The 23,163-nt window shown below is 35.3% G+C and overlaps 3 protein-coding genes and 1 pseudogene across 5 annotated transcripts in view; all 4 read right to left on the bottom strand.

Moving 5' to 3' along the window:
• Nucleotides 1-3,697: 3,697 nt before the first annotated feature.
• LOC126936191 (olfactory receptor 4A5-like) overlaps nt 3,698-23,163 on the bottom strand; it is a 32,581-nt gene continuing 13,115 nt past the window's right edge. Inside the window, exons 5-6 of one of the 3 annotated variants that reach the window (XR_007719386.1) lie at nt 9,149-9,281; nt 3,698-4,081 (exon numbers count right to left, since the gene is read on the bottom strand). The gene's annotated coding sequence lies outside the window, so the exon portion shown is untranslated. Of the gene's footprint in view, nt 4,085-9,148; nt 9,282-23,163 lie in introns of all 3 variants that reach the window. The other 2 variants (XR_007719387.1, XR_007719385.1) reach the window with 2 other exon arrangements.
• On the bottom strand, nt 5,296-6,455 carry LOC126936127 (olfactory receptor 4A15). Its single transcript, XM_050758577.1, has one exon. The coding sequence runs from the start codon at nt 6,364-6,366 to the stop codon at nt 5,413-5,415; it is 954 nt and encodes a 317-aa protein (XP_050614534.1). The 5' UTR covers nt 6,367-6,455; the 3' UTR covers nt 5,296-5,412.
• Nucleotides 11,015-13,981, bottom strand: LOC126936174 (olfactory receptor 4A8-like; annotated as a pseudogene).
• LOC126936168 (olfactory receptor 4A8-like) lies at nt 18,591-20,025 on the bottom strand. The gene has a single exon (XM_050758625.1). The coding sequence runs from the start codon at nt 19,803-19,805 to the stop codon at nt 18,894-18,896; it is 912 nt and encodes a 303-aa protein (XP_050614582.1). The 5' UTR covers nt 19,806-20,025; the 3' UTR covers nt 18,591-18,893.

Below are 23,163 nucleotides of genomic sequence, written 5' to 3' on the forward strand. Positions count from 1 at the left end.
TATCCAAACTGCTTTCCATGGGGGCTAAACTAATTTACATTCCCACCAACAGGGTATATGCATTCCCTTTTTTCTGCAATCTAGTACCTTTTTTCTGCAATCTAGTCAACATGTTTTTTTTTAATGATAGCCATTCTGACTGATGTGTGATGGTATCTCACTGTAGTTTTGTTTTGTTTTGTTTTGCATTTCTCTGCTGATTGATGATGTTGAGCATTTTTCATATGTTTGTTCACTGCTTGTGTGTCTTCTTTTGAGAAGTGTCTGTTTATGTCCTTTGCCCACTTTCCTGGAGTAAGCCACACATGTGCTGTCTTGCATTCTTTAATGACCAACTCATTGCCAGCAATAGACAATTCATTCCTGTTAATGGTACAGTTCATAGTTCTACAATAGACTAAAAAAAAAAAAAAATCTTAACCAGATCATCTTCATCTTACAATGTAAAAATATTTTCAATATTTTTAACTCAAAGTCTGTGCATGCCACTGCACTTGATGTCAATTACGGAATTAGTGATGAATTGAAGAAGACACTCTAGGGAGGATAAGAAGAGGATTTACTGAAGGTTATTATATGACATACTGAATCTTGGGTAAGCTGAATAAGCAACGTGAAAGTTGTCTTTCAGGAATAACTCATAAAGATGCACCAAAGAAGTTGCTGTTTCTTCTATGATGAGGAAGCCGCCTACATGACTGGGAAGCTGCATCTACTTTTGCTAGTTCCAGAAACAGACAATACCTACATGGAATAGCACCAAAAAAGTGAATGTTCTTCACTTACTTCTCAATATCTACAAAGCTAGTCATCAAATACTAAGGTCTCTGAGGAATATTTTTAACAATCAGACATCTTCACATCCACACTTACAGCAAAAACAGAAGTAACAGATTGCAGCCACCATCGCACGTCTGTTCCAGACTTCATACAAATGGACCTTATTGTTGAAACTTAAATCCCATTACTAACCCCATGTATAAAGAGATATCATTTTAGTTTTAAGTCACTAAAATCCAAGAAGTAAAACTAGAAGGAGTTTGGCACAAATATTGAGCATCATATCCTCATAACTATAATGAATAAGAACCTTCTTAACTTGACAAGGGTATCTATATTTTTAAAGTATATGTTATTTGTAATTGTACACTTTAAATCATTTCAGATAATGTTGGGATCAAGACCACTATGCCCCCATCATTATTTTCCATTGTATTGAAGATCCTCATCTGAGAAAAGAAATGGAAATAAAACAGAAGGTTTGATGAACAAGTTAGAAAAATAATCCTACTTGCAAATTCTTTTTTATATAGCAGGTATTACCAGAACAATATCCAGTAAGAAACCACCCAAGATTCAGTAGCCTAAAGCTTATATTTCTAGTTATAGTTGGCTACAATATGGCTAAGCCAGTGAGAGTTCAAAAGAAAGGGAGGAAAAGGCTATTGGAGGATGGAGGAAAGAGCATCCTACAGATGTGATGCTTAAAAGCTTTGCAATGTTGTTGCCCGTGAAAACACAGAAAATAGGAAATATACCTGATGAATTACATGACGTAAGCAGGTTCTACATAGAAGTTTTAAAGTGTTTCTAGCTTCCTCTCACTGCATCTAGTAGAATACAGGAGACATGTTGGAGAAGGAATTACTAAATATTAAGGAATCAGAACTTGTATTTAAAAAATAAAAATACTTCTCATTTATAACCTCTACAGATAACAAACTGTGCTGCTACTAAGAAACATATGGATTCCTGGATGCATCAAATTCAGAGCACCGTAGGGAAAATATGCTGTAAGACAAAAACAAAGTTGTAATTGTCAAACACTTTGTGAAAATCACGGAGATATTTGAGATGATGCTTTCTAAACTCTTAATAGATACAAGGCCTCTAAGAATATTATGGGGACCAGGTGTAGTGGCTCATGCCTATAAGCCCAACATTTTTGGGAGGCTTAGGTGGGACGATTGCTTGAGCCCTAGAGTTTGAGACCAGCCTATGCAACATAGTGAGACCCCCATCTCTACAAAAAATAAAAATTTACCCAAGCATGGTGGCACTGGCCTATACTCGTGAGGCTGAGGTGGGAGGATTGCTTGAGCCCAACAGGTCAAGGATGCCAAGAGCCATGACTACACCACTGCATTCCAGCCTGGAAGACAAACTGAGACCCTGTTTCTCAAAAAAGAAGAAAGGAAAAGAAAAAAAAAAAAAAGAATAGGAACATGCTGACAGATTCTCACTCTAAATAATAAGGCTTGGAAGAACCTTAAAGGTTCTGTTTCACAACATCTGCACAGGGCATCCATGGAAATGAAAGGCAAATCTCAATGATAATTGTGGTTGTGGCTTTTGTCTGATGGAATAAACCCCCATAACGTTCGTAGAAAAATTAGGAATTATATCAGTGAAAAAACTACTAATGTACAAACACAGATTTTTATGGAACAAGATTTTTATTATAGATAAACTTGTGTTCCATAAAAGAACAGATAGCTGAGAAGATAGAATTCAAAGCCCAAGAGAAGAAATAAGGGTCATGTAAAGTCACTGCCATAAATAGGCTGAACAATAATCAAAGAACTGAAAAGACATGTAACTAGATGACTTTCCGAATTGCTATGGAACAGTCACTGTATTTTTTTTTTCATCTCCTTTCTGAATGTATCTATAGGAGTTATGTCTTACCTGTCACACCATTATACCTTAGCAGGGTGGGTACAGAAGGGGCAGATAATCTGTCTCTTTAGTTCAAAGGTCTTCCAATTGAAAATTTCAATGGAAAGAATAATACTCAAGGGACTGCACCACAGGAGGAACACCACCACAGGAGCCTCCTCAGCCACAGCTGGACATGATTTAGATGATGAGGCCCTGTATCTCCAACTGAGCCTGATGCTGTAAGTGAATGGGACTTGGGAAAGGGGCCTGGAGAAAAGGAAGGGGAGTTACAATGTTTATTGGAGGATATGTGCTTTGAAAGCAGGGGCAGACTGCGGCAGATTGTATTTCTACAACTGTATGTCTTGCTGCATATGGTCTTCCAGAGCATTGCCATTTCCCCATCAAGACGTGGAGTCTATCCTGTCTGCTTGCATGTGGGAGAGACTTTACAGTGTCTTGACTAAAGGAATATGGCAGAATCATTCATGTGACTTTTAAGATTAGGTCAAAGAAACACCACCTCTTCCACCTGGCTCACTCTCTTGGGACACATGCTTTTTACAGCTCTGAAATAGGATGTGAAATGCCTCCATTACCCTCAATCCAGCATGCTGGAGAGGCCGTATGGGAAAAATACATCCAGAAAGGGGAAGATGCCCAAGAAGCACCAACTATTTTAGCCCTCACTGTTCAAGACTTTCAAGCCTACATACCAGACATGTGACGGAAGAAATGTTTTATATGATTTAAGCACCAGCCAATTTCTGACTGCAACCTCGAGATACCCTGAGCTAGAAGTATCCAGCTGAGCTGCTGCTTGCAAGTTCCTGACCCACAGAACTATCTGATATAATTAAGTGATGGTTAGTGTTTTAAACTACTAAATGTTGGGGTGATTCATTATACAGCAATAGTATCTGAAACGCTCAGTAAATTACACACCGTAGTATTGGCTCTTGAACAGAGGATTAGACTAATTGAACAAAGTCGAAAAGTAGGAAATAGAACAATTTTTATATTTGCAATTTATATGTAAAAGTACTTGTCTTGCCAGGTAGTAGACAATTAAATGATTATTCAATAATGCGATGGGAAAATTATTTTCATGATAAGAAAGCAAAGTGCATTTCCACCTCGCACCATACCTGAAAACTCAAACCTTATGTGGAATGAAGAGAACAGACAAGTTAGTGTGAAAAGCAAAACTTTAAACTTTTAGAGAAAATTATCTTTATATAAAACTCAGGGCAGGAGAGGACTTTGAGAAGCATGTACAGAGGACAAGAGGACTTTGTTCCTGAGTTTAGCTTCCTCATCTCTGCATCATGGCTTGGACGGCGAATCCCTGATCCCACTGTGATCACTCCAGTATCCAGATGCCAGATTTCCAGTTCCAATGATTATGAAGTTCTAATTCCTGCTATTAGATTCCTTTCTTACTAAAAAATCTACAGCACTTTTTATTTCCTTCACCAAAGAATAAATACAATTTCATGGCTTATTTTTTGCTCAATATGTGTTGAATAACTGGAAGCATTAATATTGCTCAGTGCATTAAGTAAATCTATTATAAACTGAGGAAAGGCAAAAGAAAAATAATATCAACTTTTTACCTTAATATAGATGCTGTAGGTTGACTTCATCCATGCAATATATAATGCCAGAGCCTTTAAAAATTATCTTTGTAATACAGTATTAGTTCTCTAAACCTACTCTAGAGCAACTCTAAACAGAGAAGACACCTTTGATGTATCACTTCAGTCAGTGAGAACATGTAGTTCACACAGATTCTGAAAGCCATTTATTGTGTAAAACAGAAGAATCCATTCCAAAAATCTTTAACATTCACTGTGTTTTTTTTTTAAGTCCACCTAGAGAGTTTAATGTAGGTAGATTCTGTGGGCTCTACTGTTACATGAGTGACTTAACACATATTTCAACTATTGGAGGAGGCCAGTTGATCTAGATATACAGAACAATTTTCCTGTTCAAAAGTTAATCAAAACATACAAAAACAACTATATGCTATCTGGACATCTTAACTCCATCACAGTATAAAATTAACAAAATTTGTTTCTTTATAACAAAGTAGATTTGGCATCAACTATCAACATATCTATGAAACTTTGAATTCATTAATTTGACATTTATTTTTACTGTTAGATTAATATTCTTTTAACAGTCTGAATTTGCAAGTTTAAAATGTCATTCCCTCTGACTAAAGGTAACTAATTTTTTAGGTTACATTTATATGTGCCAGGAAGGTATCATAGCCCATAAATAAGAATAGATTTTTGATGTTGTCACCACAAAAATAAATAATTAAAAAAACTATGTTGGGGAGGTGATAGATATATTCATTAGACTGAATAAATCTTTCTATAATATATACATAGATCAGAACATCACACTGTACTCCATAAATATACCCAATTATTGTCGATTTAAAATAAAAAATAAAAATAAATGATTTTTAAAATTAAAAAGATCTTTAAATACAACTAAATATTGTTATCTACCAAAGAATCTTAACACAGTATGATTGAAAAAACAGTATACACTGTTAAATCTATGCAATTACCTTGGTCTGTAATGGGCATAACATATTGTACGTAGATAAATATTAATTTATATGACTGCTTCAGAATAAGTAAGCTAAGTAACTAAAGGGGAATGATTACAGAAATTGTAATCAGATAGGATAGTGAAATTATTCCTTGCTTCTGCGAAAGAATGAATATCATATTTTCATGAGGGATACAGCCCTTTTTCAGCTAAGCTTACTTTTTCACTCCAAAGTTTCCTCATGGCACTTTTCATTTCTGCATTCCTCAGGGTATAGATTAGTGGGTTCAACATGGGAGTTATAAAAGTTAAAACCACAGTCATGGATTTATCAATGGGAAAGGTGGAATTGGGCCTTGCAAACAGGAAGATGCAGGGGACAAAGAATAAAATGACCACAGTGATGTGGGACGCACAGGTGTAGAAAGCTTTGCGTTTCCCTTCCAAACTCTGAGTCTTAAGAGAGTGTAATATGACTCCATAGGAAAGTAGGAGAGTAAAGAAGGTGACAGTACAAATCGCTCCTCCATTAGCTACCATAGAAAGTCCAATGACATGGGTATTGGTGCAAGCAAGTTTCAATAAGGGATACAAATCACACAGGAAGTTGTCAATGACATTGGGGCCACAGAAAGGGAGCTGATAAATAAAGAGAAATTGAACCAATGAGTGAAGAAAGCCTCCAATCCAGGCCACCAACAGCATGAGAACACAGACTCGACGATTCATGATGCTCAAATAATGAAGAGGCTTACAGATGGCCACGTATCGGTCATAGGCCATCACCACCAGAAGAATGACTTCAGCACCAGCAAATAAATGATCTATAAAAAGTTGAGCCATACAGCCCTGAAAGGAAATGGTCTTTCTTTCAGAGAGCAAGTCAACAATCACTTTGGGAGCAATGGCTGTGGAATAGACGGTATCTATAAATGATAAAGAAGCCAGAAAAAAGTACATAGGGGAACCCAGGGACTGGCTGGCCATGATGGTCAACATGATAATCAGGTTGCCCATTATCGTCACAATGTAGATGAGTAAGAATGTGACAAATAAAACTTTTTGGCCCTCAGGGTTCTGTGTGAGTCCCAAGAGGATGAATTCAGTCACATTGTTCCTATTGTTCCTATTTTCCATGTGTTCTTCTGAAGGTATTGGACTCAGGTGTCAGAGCCTATAAACAAAAGGGTCAATGATAAATTTGAGATTATTTGTCAGAAGCTCCATGTCAAAAATGTGATGCCTTACTCAACCATGTTTTCCCTGACCAGGACCTCACACAGCTCAGCTCATTAGAAAAGGAGTGTTTAGAATATTCTCCCACAATTATCCTTTTCATTTTTATAAATGGGTCATGGATGAAGCTGGAAACCATCATTCTCAGCAAACTATCACAAGAACAGAAAACAAAACACTACATGTTCTCACTCATAAGTGGGAGTTGAACAAGGAGAACACATGGACACAGGGAGGGGAACATCACACACCGGGGCCTGTCGGGAAGTGGGGAGCTAGGAGAGGGATAGCATTAGGAGAATTACCTTATATAGGCGATGGGTTGATTGGTGCAGCAAATCAACATGGCATGTGTGTACCTATGTAACAAAACTGCACATTCTGCACATGTACTCCAGAACTTAAAGTATAATTTAAAAAAAAGAATTAAAAAAATACAAATGTATTGCCTTAACCACAATGATGAGGCTTCGTGGTTTTAAGTGGAAGGTATATGTGAGTGAATATATAGTGATGCTCATTTGTGATGGTCAGGAGATTTTTCTATCCTTTATGCATCAAAGCAAGCCAAGACATATTTAAGGGTCAGAGGGAGAGTAAAAGCATAGACATAAATAAAATAAGAGATAACTTAGTAAAGGCATATGGAAATAAGTAAAGGCCATAAGCTGAATGAAATATTGGTAAGCATTTTGGTTGAGAGTCCTGAATGAGTTGTGAATAGAAGATTATCAGATCCCCAGAGCTGTCAATCAGGAGGTGGCCTGGAAGCTAACTCAGCATCAGTGTCAGCACTTACTTCTAGGAATCTTTATACATTTGGGCCAAAGAAAAATTTAAAAAATCAGATTTTAAACTTTAGGATAGGTCAGTAGATAAGATTAGCTTTCTTGGAAGTTCCATCTTTGAGGCTTCTGATATTTTGTTGCATATATACATAATTAAATACCTTTACTGACATTTATAAAACTATTCTGCATTTATAATGGAAAAATAAGTACTCACAATTTACAGGAGCTACCTGAGCATTCAGGAGATAACCTCCAGTAGGACAGTCTCTCCTGTTGACAGTTTGTACTTATAACACTTATTTATTTCAAGTACTCAATAGACATTTCACTTATTAAAATGTTCTTTGGAGCATTACTATTATTCTAAACTATTGAAAATTATCACTTTGGATGATTCAAAATTCTGTATTTTATCAGTATTATATTTTATGAAAACATATATATCTGATTCAAACATTTGTAAGATTCTTCAAATTTCTTAACATATTCAATAAGAATGAGTAAATCATTAAGAAATACTCAGAAAATGTGAATCCATGATAGGTATTCCACATTAACAATTTTTACAAAATATAAAAACTTGTATTCTGAAAAATCTAGCTACTAGGTAAATTTATGCACCTACACATACACCTTAATAGAAAGGGTAATTTCGTGTCCATGGAAAAAGAGGTTATAAATTTCTTAGGTACAAGATCTATAGAAACTTAGGGAAAATGCCAACATCAATTTCTGCCTGAGTTAATTACGTGAATATGTCCCTATTTTTAGGGTTTTAGAATCGTAGTGAGTAAAACTGGACACATCCTGTTTTGTACCCAGTTGATCCCCTAATCTACAAAAAGGTACTTCAGAATAAATTAATTTTAATGATACATGTCAAAGAGCTATGGAGAAAGACAGATGGTGAATTTTCACATGGTAATGTCAATGTTATTTGGGGCATATGCACAAAAGAATAGAAATCACAGACTGAAAAAAATATTTGGACACTGATGTTCATAGCAGAATTATTTACAATAGCCAAAAATGGAAACAACTTAAATACTCATCAATTAATGAATGAATAAACAAACTGTAGTATATACATACAAGGGGATATCATTCAACCTTAAAAAAAAAAGCAATGGAACTGTGATAATGCTATAACACGGGTGAACCTTGAAGACATACTAAGCCAGACACAAAACGACAAATACGTTATGATCTCACTTTTACAAGACACCTAGAATCGTCATATTCATAGACACGGAATGTACAACAGTGGATACCAGGAGCTAAGGGGAGGGGGTAAGAAAAAATTATTGTTTCATGGGTATGGAGTTTCAGTTTAGGATGATGAAAAGGTTTTGGAGATGGGCAGTGATGATAGTTGCACAACAATGTGTTATGTATATTTTACCACAATAAAAAATAACAACACAAATAAAACATCAGCACAGAACCAGGACATTTAAAAATACTATATACAAGGTAAAAAAATATAAAGAACTATAGTAATCCTTACTATTATTATCAATGTATTAAGATACAAGATTAATAATGGTTGCATTCTCTAAATTACATAAAGCAATCTAAATGAAGCCATTATAAATAATATATATAGTCATGTTATATTGTTTTGTTGTGCTATGCATTTTCTGTATTTCAGTATGTCATTAAACAATTCTAATTAAAACTTTAGGGAAAAGTATCGCCATTGTATTTATTCTAATATTATTCTATAAAATGAAGAAAATGTGTAAGGTGTTTTATTCTTGGAGGATCTGGCATAAAACGCTTGAGATTAAGTGATAAAACCTACTCCTTACGAAAGACGTATAACTTATTCAAATAAAATCTATTTTATCCCTATCATAATAGCAGTGAAAAATTTTTTGTAAATTTGTTACCTTGGTTTTCTATTTCCTCCTTGGTCACTTGTTCCAAATCCAGGCTTCTACAGTTTTTTCTTTGGTCCTAGAAGACGACTGCCTAGTTTGATGAAAATAAGTCAGGATTGAAACCCTATGAATCCAGGCGTGACTGCAAAGAAAAGAAGAGGGCAAACGGTCACTAAAGTTGCAAATGCTTTGTCACACAGGGATGTATCTCCTTTTGCCTGAACAAAGCATGATCATCTTCTCCAACTTTTGTAAACATTTTCATTTGGACTATGGGATTATCCAGAGGTGGTTTCAGGAATAAACAGTTGATATGACTGATGAATCACCAAATTGAAAAGATGTCATTGAGAAATGTATATATCAAAGTTAAAGAAATTTAAAAGCTCCTTATTATGTTTACTGACCTCATTGATTGAACGAACCTTTTATAACTTCCATAGTCAATAGTGCACAAAGATAATCTAGAAACTTGGCTCGGTTTTGAATATTTTGAAAGCACTCATACGTTCATATGACTGCTTTAGTATGGTTCATGTCCAGTAAGGTAACGGCTTTTATTTTATATTTTGACAGTAACATTCATACCTGAGGAGAAACCTTCTCCCAGGTAAGAGAAGATATGACTTAACAATAAACAAAAAATATTTCACTGAGTTGTTCAAACTGTTTGTCCCCACGGCTGCTCATTCAGTATTAATTCACTGAGGAATCATGCCCCAGAGAAAAGAGCCCTTCCACATGATCTTTCCAGGGTATTCTATATTTTTAGAAGTTTCTCCTGGACAATTACTTTTAAGTGCGAAAAAAGTAGCATTATAGTATCAAAGAGCAAGTCCCTTATTAAAACACAAAGACATAAAGTTGCATGAGCAAGATTAACTTGCTTCTGATTTATGAGTATACAGTTGAAATTCTCAACTCTAAGAAAGCACCAGAGTAAAATGGAAAGCTTAAGGCTTTGTGTGTGGCAAACATACTTAATGAGAATAGCAAAGAGCATTGATAATCAACTTACTAAAAGTTTCAATCCAACTCAGATGAGATAACATCCACATATCAAACCCAACTCAGAAATTTTGCCCAGAGAGGGGAAAATTTATGCATCTCTTAAAAAGAAATATAGAAACAAGTAATTAGGACCTATAATTTTAAAATGATTATTATGAAGATAAGAAAGAAGAAAATTAAATATGGAAATATTTGACACTTGATATTCAGAAGTCTTTTATATAACAATGGCAGCTCCTGAAATCAAAATCTCTCTATACATCCTCCAAAACAATTCAATGCATACAGCACAGCAAGTACATAATATCACACATAACTAGGACATTCAGCATAACTGACACTGAGAATACTATGAATCCCAAATTACCTCTAAATAGAGAAATAAACATCAAATCCCAGCAGAGAGATCTCTGCAGCTCCAAACAGAGAGAAAGGTAAGGGAACCCTGAAAAGACTGTAGAGAACAGGAGAGGGAACTAGGAAGCCTAAGGGAGACGGAGCACAGCCAGAATCACCCACAAAAGTGTAAGTCACACCCATTTCAAAATCATTAATGAAAGAAGTTTGATGTCTGATGAAGCAGAATGTTGAGCAGAGGGAAAGAATGAAAATATGCAGGACCTACGATGGTATTCTCCTATTCTCCAAAAGGCATCACTTCTGGAAGAGATGAGGATAAGTAGCAAGGAAATGTACTCTTGGGAGACCTCATGGTAAAGAAAAGTAAAGAAGTAAAAAGAGGAAGTTAAAGTCCTGAGGAAACGAAGCATGACAAAATCTGAAGGTACTTTAATTCTTCCTTCCTCACTTAAATTTCACTATGCTGAAAAAAATATAAAAAAGGCACCTATGAACTAGAAATCTTTGAAGACACCCCAAAACCTTAACTCTTACTCTATCTATACAGAGGCCTGGTAAGAAGAAACCACAAAAAGAGAACCTTAACATTTCAATTCATTACCCCCTCTCAGAGAACCAAGAGCAAAGAACATTTACAAACATGTGTAGGTTGGGTTTCCAAAAAAAAAAAAAAATCATTTCTGCTAGATTTGTGTGCAGGATTTGTTGGTGAGTGCTCAAGGGAATAACACCTGTAACAAAACACTGGACAGAGAGAGACATTAACACGAACGTAATTGCATCAAAGGCCAGTATTATAGGAAACTTTAAGGTAGGGGTGGCCTCAAAGATATCCTAATCAAGGTAAACAGGTTGAACCTTTGTACCCTTAATTCCATTTGTAATTTGATGCAGGCAAAGATAAGCTAGGATGTAGCATGCCTGACATGTATGGATAAGTTTGGTTTCAAAATAAGGAAATTATCAGACTCCGGTTGAAAGATATTCTGCAAAGCAAGTGGGAGATGTTCCTCAAAATGTTAATGTAAGAAAAAGTTAAAGAAGTACTAAAAAGCTGTTCAGGTTAAAATAAAGTGAAATAGCAACTAAATTTAATGTATGATCCCAGATTTGATGCTGAACTCCCCAAAAAATTTCTGTAGAAAACAGTGGGCCCAGAGCGGAGTCACACACCTGTAGTCCCAGCTACTCTGGAGGTTAAGGCAGGAAGATTGTGCGTTCAAGCTCAGCCTTGGCAAAATAGTGATACCCTGTCTCCAAAGGAAAAAAAATAGTAAAAAGAAAACATTATTGTAGAGATCTTCCACCTCTCTGGTTAGCTGTATTCCTAGGTATTTTATTCTGTTTGTGGCAATTATGATGAGATTGCATTCCTGATTTGGTTCTTGGCTTGATTGTTGCTGGTGTACAGGAATGCTAGTGATTTTTGTACATTAATTTTGTATCCTGAGACTTTGCTGAAGTTGTTTATCAGATCAAGGCGCTTTTGGGCCAAGACTATGGGGCTTTCTAAATACAGAATTACGCTGTCTGCAAACATAGTTTAAGTTCCTCTCTTCCTATTTTCTTTTACTTAATCTAACTATATTTAAGTTTTTACACCAGTTTTTTTTTTACAGCAATTCTCATCTCCAAATTTCTTAGTGTGTATATGAACAGATTCAACATGAGTGTGTGTTAACTGTATAAAACACAGTCATGAATTTATAATAGGAAAGTTTAAAACAGGTCTAACATATATGAAAATACAGGGAACAAAAAAGAGGACAACCACGGCAATGTGGGAGACGCACATAGACAGGGCTTTACGCCTCCCTTCCTGACTGTAAGTTTTAAGGGAGTTTAGGATGACTCCATAGGAGATTAGTAGAAGGGTGAAGTTGACCATACAGGTTGCTCCACCACTGGAAACCACAGTGAGGCCTAGAAAGTAGGTATCAGTGCACGTCAGCTCCAGTCATGTCTAAATGTCACAGACAAAGTGGTCAATGACACTGGGGCCACAGAATGGGAGACTATACACAACTGCAATTTGAAACACGGAATGCACAAAACCTCCAGTCACAGCCACCACCAAGAGAAGGATGCAAACCTGTCGATTCATGATGGTCAAATAGTGCAGTGGCTTACAGATGGCCACATAGCGATCACAGGCCATCAACACCTGAAGAAAGATGTCAGTACCACCAAATGAGTGGTCTATAAATAACTGGCCCGTGCAAACTGGGAAGGAAATAGTCTTTTTATCACAGAGTAAGTCCACAATCAATATGGGAGAAATGGTGGTGGAATACACAGCATCTATAAATGACAGGCAGGCAAGGAAGAAGTACACTGGGGAGCCCAAGGAGGGGCTGGCAATAATAGTCACAATAAGCAGGTTTCCCACCATAGTCACAGTGTATATGAGTAAAAACATCACAAATAATGCATTTTGCACATCAGGATCCTGAGTTGGGCCAAGGAGGACAAATCCTGTAACATTGTTACTCAGTCCTATTTAGTATCCTTTAAAGCTTGCGTCGCAGTTGAGAACTCAGGAGAACAGGACGTGTAATGAAATAGTGAAGAGGAATATGATTACATCCATGATGTCACAGAGCACATCTTCATTGTTGTATCCTCAATAGTGATTTACACAGATGATAAATATTTTGTAAGTCTCTACTGAGTTCATCTCAAAGATTTTATTTTGAGCCTACAGGCAGAGTTTCTGCTTCTAACTTTTAGTGAATATTCTGTATAGAAGATGAGTGAAAGGCCCAACAGCCATTCATATATTTTATAACTCCTGATTTAAAACATATTTCTTAGCACAGAAGTCAGCTATGATTACAGGCAACAGACTATTGGTCTCAGGAAAGTTACTTTCTCATTATGGTAATAAACTCTAAATAAATTAACGAAGACTCAGTGCTTTGAGTTTGTAGTTGTTGTGATGTCTTTACTGTATGTTCTGTGTAGCATAGAAAATAACATCTTCTAAGATATCTCACTCAGTACTATGGCATTCCACAGTTACACGTTCAGTCCTTCATGCCTCGAAAGATGTTCAGTCTTTATAAATATCTCATTAAATGTCAAGAGACTGGACATTAACCTGTAAAAATAGTAAAGTCCTATTTATCACATTATTCGCTGTAGCAATTACTTGGTCTGACCCTCTGCCTTATAAGAAGCTGTACATCTCTGCATCTTATCCTTACCTATTCTACAATTTTTTAATCGTATAAACATACAGTATCCTGATTTTCAGCAAATAATTTTGAACTCAAGAAAACTAACTGATGGCTATCACCAACTGCCACATTAGCTGTATTTTTTTCCAGATTCTTCAGGTGAACTAGATAATGAGACAGGAGAAAATAGACAGTGTAGAAAGAGTTACAGAACAGTGGTAAATGGTTTTATTTATAACACTATTTAGATACTGAGAGTACTCAAAAATAGAACCTTAGTGTCCAGATTCAAAAAAAAAAAAAGCATACTCAAAGAGAAATTCTAAGTTCACTGGAAGATGACATCAATTTGATTCATTTTCTGAATGCATTTACATGTCTGTCTCAGTTTGCTCACTGGAAAACAATGTGATTAAATTAAGTGAACTGAGGATCCTTTCTAGTCAACCATCTACAAAACTATTAGTGCACCTGTCCCTTATTCTATTCTGCTTTTGTTCATTTTTCATATATTTATAATTAAATGGCAATTTCCAAGCTCATGACTGTTGCATGAATAATGGCGGTCAGTGGTAAATGTTTCATGAGTAATGTGAGTAACTTATGACTACAGATTTCCCACTCAATATGTGCCTATTTCAGATCCAAGAAATCCTTGGAGAGAAAGCGTAGCATGTGGTGAATAATATGCACAGAGGAGCCACACTGCCTCAGTTGTAACTCCAACTTTACCACTTACCATGTGACTTTGAGTCATTTACTGAACTTCTCTAAGTCTCACTTACATTTAAAAACTCTAGCATATCCATAAGACCACTTCTTTCCTAAGTAAAAGCATGTCTCTATATCTCCCCAATTTCATTCCAGGAAATTGAGACCTTTCGCTCATTTTTACAAGCAATGGTAGATATTACAAAAAACATTACACTTAGAAGACCAGATACCAACTGAAGACATACTCTACCTTGGGCAGAAAGTTAACTTTTTTGATATCTCCTGGGTTGTTCTATCAGAAAAATAATTCTTCCATTTTTGTGTGTAGACACAATCTATGAATTTTACATCAACAATATTTTAGAAAGAGACAGTAAGGTCATTAAAGACTAGTTAATTAGAATATTTGGAACAAATTCAAATGAAGTAACCTCTCTGTACACTTTTTTCTTACAAAATTGCTAGAGATAAAAGAACTTATTATTGCTAGGAAGAATAACTAAATGACAAGTAATGTGAAATGCCTGCATTATGAAAAAAATAATTTTAAAGTAAATTGAATAATAAATTATGGGTTTCATGTTATGAAATATTTAGGTAAGGCAAATAATATTTCAGCCAGAATAAAAGACAACCAGCCCCAGGTTCTCTTCTCTAAAAATGTTCCCAGTAAGGAGGGCCTTACCCTTCCTATTAGAAAGTCCATGTCCAAGAAGCCCTGAGGCTCAGAGGCAGAGAGCCTAAGAAGGGAAGTTGACTTTCTGATTCTTGCAAAAATAGGTAATCACAGTGCTACAATTTTAGGTTAGAGTACTGGCTTTTGATCAAGACCTGCATCTATGTCAGATATAACAATAATGATCTATAGCCCACTGATATGGTTTAGCTGTGTCCCCACCCAAATATCAACTTGAATTGTATCTTCCTCATTTTTCTCTTGCCACTGCCATATAAGAAGTGCCTTTCACCTCCCACCATGATTCTGAGGCCTCCCTAGCCCTGTGGAACTGTAAGTCTAATTAAACCTCTTTTTCTTCCCAGTCTTGGGTGTGTCATTACCAGCAGTGTGAAAACAGATTAATACATTCATTAACTCAATTTTTAAATTTTATTCCCATATCAATTCAATAACTGTTTCTACAATAAAGAAATTTGTATTTGCCAACAAGGGAGCAGTATTCAAGGACTTCCATTGTTATTTCCATGACTTGGCTTACCACTGGGTCCATTGAATCCCTACATCTCATTATACATTTAGTTAAATATTGGATCTCTATGTCATAAAAGTCTTAGATAAAGAGTCCCATAAATACCTATCTGAACCAGCTAAAATATTTCTAACATAAATACTTTATGTAGACACTTATCACATAAGAGGGTACACTAAAAGTTAGTCATTTTCAACTTACCTAATACATGGATTAAATTATTCCACCCCAAATGTAATCTGTGTTACTGCTAAAATTCAAAGAGCATGTCTATAAGTGCTATGCTGTGTTACTGGCAAGTGCTAAAACTGCACAAACATGTTTAATTCTGAAGAACTATCAGATATGGTCAAAGATACCATGGTTTAAATTATGATTCCAAGATGAAGAACTAATGTAAAAATAGGACCTACATCTCAATATCAGTGTGGAAGTAAATCCTTCCTCAGCCAAGTTTTATATGAGATGGTAACCCCAACCAGCACCTTGAATACAGTTTTGTGAGAGACCTTGAAGCATGGGAACCTTCTAAACTAGCCTTAGTTTCCTGACCTACAAAAATTGACAATGAGTACATATTGTTTGAATCACTAAGTTTTGAAATAATTTGCCATGAATAAATAAATAACTTATAAATATATCTAGAATATGCTTCAAATATTGGGAAGCATGCTAATAAATATTTAGTGAATCTATGAATCAAAGAAAAAAGTATAATGGAAATAAGTAAATATTTAGAAATCAGCAATAAGTAAAACATATCCAAATGTGTAAGGTGTAATCAGAACAGTACTTAAAGAAACATATATAGCTATGAACTCTTACATTTTAAATAAATGTTCAAAAGCAGCCATCTGAACCTTCACCTTAAGAAGCTAGAATAAGAAGAGTATATAAAAGCCAAGGTAAGTAAACGAAAGGACATAAATATCAAAACCAATAAAATAGAAAACATAAAATAGAGTAAATGATAATAGCCAAAAGTTGGAATTTTATAATGAAATGATAAATTGCCAGCAGGAGTGATCAAAAGAAAAGAAAGAGAAAATGAAATTACCAACATCAGAAATCATAAAACAAATAATGACCCATAGATCCTTTAGACTTAAAAGGTTAGAAAAGGATTGTTATGAAATACATCATTTCAATTAATTTGACAGATTAGATGAATTAGGTAAAATGTAGGGAAAGGGCAACCTTCTAAAAATGACACGCACAAAAAAACTGAAACACCTCATATCTCTTTCCAAGTAATGTGCTTTCGTTACGTGTACCTAACGTGATAGCGCTTCAGAAAACCCTAAAGAATAACTTTGTAGGAATAAGAAGTAAATTTAGCAAGTTTATAGGACTCAAGTGTCAAATAAAAAATTCCATTTCCTTTACATATACTTACAACAATGACAATTGGAATTTTTTTTTAATTAAAAATCTGTGATGAAATCTGAAAACATAAATACTGAGGAATAGATAAGGAAGATCCTTACATGAATATAAACTACAAAACTCTTCAAAACTAAACATTCGAAATACCTAACAGATATACTGTATTCAGGAATTAGAAAACCCAACATTGCTAAGATGTTGTCAGTACAGGATGATTTATGGATCCAACTTAAAATGAATACAACTCCAATATGCTCTTTTTGAGATGTAGACAATTGTTCTGCACGCTGCTCTGCAAAGTGACTTTGCCACTTCCCCATCAAAGATTATCTTTTGTATCTGTAAAATCTCAAATCTGGGTGGTCATGTGATCCCTGTGACAAATAGAATATGATGCAAGTGACATTGTGTCAGTTCTGGACATAGCCCTTAACTGGCTGGACCCAACTACTTTCTACCAATGGGATATCTGACCACCATGTAAAACGCTGGACTATTCTCTGGAGTGATCTTGTGTTCCTTCATTTAAAGAGAAAGGAAGAGGGATCCAGCGCATCTCTTACTGTGATCCCTTCCAATAGGCTACAAATATGAATTGAGTTATCCTGCGTTTACATAAATCTCAGTTATCAGTTGAATAAGACAGTGACTTCAGCCCTTGCCACACAAAACAGAAGAAATACCCAGCCAACTACTATCTGAATTCCTGATTCACAAAATTTTGAGATAAAATAAAATGATGGTTGTATGAAATCACAAAATGTGGAGTCCTGCACCATACACGAAGAAAGAACCAGAATAAAAAGTGGCAAGTCAAGGTGTAGTGCTTCCATAACAACAATTGAAAGTGTATGGCACTGGCTTTAGTATATGAAAATAGGGGCCTCCAGGATATTATAAGTAAAGGCTGAAAATACAGATGTAACTGTTCTGCAGGCTATAAAAAAAAGTCAGTCACTATCCAGTGCTGAAAAAATTTAGTAATTCTGTCACCTATAATAAGGCAGAAAATAAAAAATGTACTTAATAGGTGGATTTGGCTAAAATTTCCAAATAGAATATTGAAAGTTACAGCTGTTTCTTATAGCACTACTGTACCTTATAAGTCATAGATTTTTAAAATATATATATGTATTACTTAAAAGATTAACTGTTACATTTTCAGACAGAATTTACAAGAAACATAAAAGAGCCAGAACTTGATGGTTTCAAAGATAAAAATCGTTTCCCTTTCCAGTCTCTGCAAAGAGCTAAGCACTCTAAAAGTAAGAAAGGTCATCAAAATAAAAGTCATTTCAAAGTTGTGGATGTTAAGACACGTTGAAAAGACTTCAGAAAAATTTAATGGTGTGTCTCAAAAGTACTTTAAACTGTACGAACATAATTCTAAGATTCTTAAGAGTATTTTCTGATGGCAAATAGAGTTTCAGCTCAAACCTGAGAAGGGCCAGTTTCAAAGACATTTGTGAATATGGTGCTTGTATATTCCCCAGGCCTTTAAATAAATTACTCAGAGGGAATCACCGTAGCCTTCCCTTTTGAACAGGAGCATCTATTTTAATTACCTGTGCCTCCCTTTCTCCATTCTGACTCAATCGATATATCCTGACTCAATAGATGTGTAATAGAGAAAAACCATAATTTAAAATGTGCACAATAGGACCTGAACCCTAGCAGCTCCATCCACTCTCAGTCTGGATATAGAGGCTGAGATCTTGAACTTCAAACAGATGCCATGATGCGATGACTTCTTAATTGAGCTGGGAGCATCTCAGTCCTGCCTTCCCACTTTGGGATCCTTGAATTATCCTTAGAAGTCTGAACATTTCACTGGGAAGACCTTGTCTACATACCTCCTTATCTACAAGAGAATGGACACTCTTATTCTAAATATTGTTAACTTTTACACAAGAGTTTTTCTATAGCATTTCTCATCTCTGAATTTTTCAACGTGTATATAAAAGGGTTCAAAATGGGTGCAATAACTGTAAAAAATATAGTCATGAATTTATCAATAGAAAAGTTTGAAACAGGTCTCACATATATGAAAATACAGGGAACAAAAAACAGGACAACCACGGTAATGTGGGAGCTGCAGGTAGACAGGGCTTTACGCCTCCCTTCCTGACTGTAGGTTTTAAGGGAGTTTAGGATGACCCCATAGGAGATTAGTAGAAGGATGAAGACGACCATACAGATTGCTCCACCATTGAAAACCACTGTGAGGCCTATAAAGTAGGTGTCAGTGCACGCCAGTTCCAATAACGGGTAAACGTCACAGTAAAAGTGGTCAATGACATTGGGGCCACAGAAGGGGAGAGTGTACACAACAACAGTTTGAAACACAGAATGCACAAAATCTCCAGTCACAGCCAACACCAAGACAAGGATGCAAACCTGTCGATTCATGATGGTCAAATAGTGCAGTGGCTTACAGATGGCCACATAGCGATCATAGTCCATCACTACCAGAAGGAAGATCTCAGCACCACCACACAAGTGGCCTATAAATAGCTGGCCCATGCAAGCTGGGAAGGAAATAGTCTTTTTATCACAGAGTAAGTCTACAATCAATACGGGAGAAACGGTGGTGGAATACACAGCATCTACAAATGACAGGCAGGCAAGGAAGAAGTACATTGGGGAGTCCAAAGAAGGGCTGGCAATAATAGTCACCACAATGAGTAGGTTCCCCACCATGGTCACAATATATGTGAGTAAAAACATGACAAATAATGCATTTTGCACATCAGGATCCTGAGAAAAGCCCAGGAGGACAAATTCTGTAATATTGTTATTCTGTCTCATTTACTCTTTTTCAGAAGATGTATCAGAGGTTAGAGCTCAGGAGAATAGGACCTGTAATGGAATAATGAACAGGAATATGATCATATCCACTGTGTCACAGAGCACATCTTCACTGTTGTGTCCTGAATAGTGATTAAAACACAATAAACATTGAGTAAGTCTCTACTGAGTTTCTCATTCAAAGAGCCTATCTTCCCTTGATGACTCTATTTCTCCTCAAAGATTTCATTTTCAGCCACAGGTAAAGGCTTCTACCTCTATGTTTTAGTGAATATTCCATACAGAAGGAGTGTTAAAGCTCCAATAGCCATTCATATATTACATAACTTCTTACTTAAAGCATTTTTCTTGGCATAGAAGTCAGCTATGATGAATAGGCAATGGGTTCTTGGTCTCAAAAACCTTACTCTTTGGTAGCGGTAATAAACTATATAAATAAATTGACATAGCTTTAGCCCTTGGTGTTTGTATTTCTGGTATCTTTATAGTATGATCTGGGTCGCACCAAGAATAACATTTTCTGAAATATCTCACTCAGTACTCTGGCCTTCTACTATTAGACTCCATTCCTTCATGCCTCGAAGGATGCTCAGTATTCATTAGTCTTTCATTACATGCCAAAAGACAGGACTCTGAACTGTATAAATAACGATAATATTTTTATTACATTGTTCCCTTTAGCAATTACTTAGTCTGACTTTCTGTCCACCTTATAAGGAGCTGTGATTCTCTCCATTTTATCCTTGCTTATATTCCAATTTTTACCATATTTACATACAACATTCAAATTTTCAGCAGTTAATTTGAACTCAAGTGAACTAACTCATGGCTATCACCAACTACCAAATATGCCATGAGTTTTTTTCTTCTGAATTCTTGAGATTAACTAGGTAGAGAGAGAGGAGAAAATAGACACTGTAGAAAAAGGTACAGAACAGCGGGATGCGGTTTTATTCATAACACTACTTAGATACCAAGAGTAGGCAAAAAGAAGAATCTTAGTTACCAGATTCCAAAATGAAGCATGTTCTAGTAGAAATTCCATGTTCAGTGTAAAAAGGCATGGATTTGGGTCATTTTCTGAACGCATTTACAAGTCTTATCTCAGTTTGCTCACTGGAAAACAATAGGATTACATTTGAGAAATTCAGACTCCTTTCTAGTCAACTATCTGCAGAACTATGAGTGTACTTCTCCTTTATGGTATTCTGCTAACATTTTTTTTCATTTTTTATAAATTTATAATTAAATAAAAATTTCCAAGCTCATGACTCTTACTGAAAAATGGTAGTCAGTGGGAAATGGGATTTCATGATTACAGTAAATAGTGACTATAAGTCTATCACCGAGTATGTACCTATAAGATCTGAGACATTCTTAGAGAGAAAATGTAGCATATGGTGAATAATGTGGACACTGGAGCCACACTGCTTCAGCTACAACTGCAACTTCACTATTTTTTTTTTCCAAATAGAGATTTTGGGTCATTTACTAAAGCTCTCTGTTCCTTACTTTCATCATTTTATAAGGGGGACCCCAATAGTCCTTACCTCTTACAGTTGTTGTTTTATTAAAACTAAGTAAAGTTCCTAAAATACTGGCAGGCACCTGGGAAGGGCTCAAAAATGATAGCTTCACTGTGAACATAAAATCAAAACAAATCATGCAGATCTTTGTCAACTTGAAAAGATTTATAGAGATAGTCCAGGAAAAAAAAAAAAAAGGATAAGATACCTATAATTCAAGAAAGCCTTTTGGGTGCACAGGATAAAATTGTATGCCTTAGAAAATAATGATTTAATAACATGCATAGTAATTTTACCTGTGATGAAATATATCTTGATGAGAAGCACAGAATTATAGTGAAAAAGTTGAACCCACCATCGGGGAGAGTTCAGGAAATGAAAAGAAGGCTAAAATCAGAAATCAGAGAAATTTTAGTTACTAAATGAGTATTCACAAGCTATAAGAAGATTAATGAGATAATTAAGTGAGGCTAGTATTCTTTAAAATCTGCTTCAGAAAGATTCCTTTTAGTGAGGAAATACTGGAAGTGCACCTCCTGTGGCTTGCTGGGGTGACTCAGGAGGCTTTTGGGGGTAGCCATAACAAACACAGACAGGATCCTAGTTAAAAAAAACGAAAACAAAATTCAAAAGAAAAAAAAAACATTGTTCTTCAAAGTCTCTAGATCTGACAGTTAAAGACAAACTTATATTACAGAGAACAATGAGACAAGTACAGATACAAACCCAAACTTTCTGAGTACTCACTGCTGAGCAAAACGGCAAGATTACTAAACCTCCAATGTAGACAGGATTATTCCATTTACATAGATCTGGCAGTGGCAGAGGACGTGTACAGAGAGAGTTTGAGCTGCCTCTAGAATCCAACTGTGATGAAAAATCCACCTCTCATTCACATTACTAATTTCAGCTGGTTCCAGAGTTCTGTCACTCTTGAAGCTATAGACTTATAGAGAGACATCTGCTGAAGAACGCAAGGGAATAAAGTAGTCTATAGAGAATTCTGTTATTTATTCACACATTATTTGCTGGAAGGTTTAGTGCCTTTTCCTCCTTTCATCATCAAAACTATTTCAACAGATAGTTGGAATTCAACAGGATAATTCTTTTGGCAATTTAAATATTTACTTGTAAAAAATAGGTATATAAACTGTCTTCTATAATTTAAGTATTTAAAATATAATACCTTGAAACTGAAAGATAGCATTACTAGGCTTTCAATGTAAACTGCTAAGTTAACATTTTTCTAGAAAAAAACGATTTAATCATTTCCTAAAGACACAACATTTTCAAATGATAAAATATCATAAAAACATAAAAATCTCCATAATATTATATTTCACAGTCACAGTTTTATAAATCTATTTAAATAACAGTAGACCATATACTTTCCTGAGCCTATATACCTACTAGTATGTTTGCTGAGATTATTTTTAGATACATAAACAAAAACCTATAATATGCTCCAGAATATAAGAGTCATTGGTTCCTTAACACTCTAATACATCTGACATGATCTGCAATTTTAAACTCTCTAATCAAATATACCTGAAAGTAATTGTACACCTTTACTAATGTATCATATAAAATATAATATCCCATAAACAAATATTATGATTATAAAACAATTGGTTTATATACATGTATATGAAACCTGTTTTTCTTCTTATTTGGCAAATAGAAAAGGAAAACAAATTAGGCTATATATTAAAACCAAATATATATTGCATATTCTGAGAATTTTTTATGTTTGCTAACTTAACTTTTCCAATTAGAATTTCTTCAGCAAAATCGTGTGGTATTTAAGACATTAGCTACATTCAACATATCAC

This window comes from Macaca thibetana, chromosome 14, assembly GCF_024542745.1.
Source record: "Macaca thibetana thibetana isolate TM-01 chromosome 14, ASM2454274v1, whole genome shotgun sequence".
NCBI lineage: Eukaryota > Metazoa > Chordata > Mammalia > Primates > Cercopithecidae > Macaca > Macaca thibetana.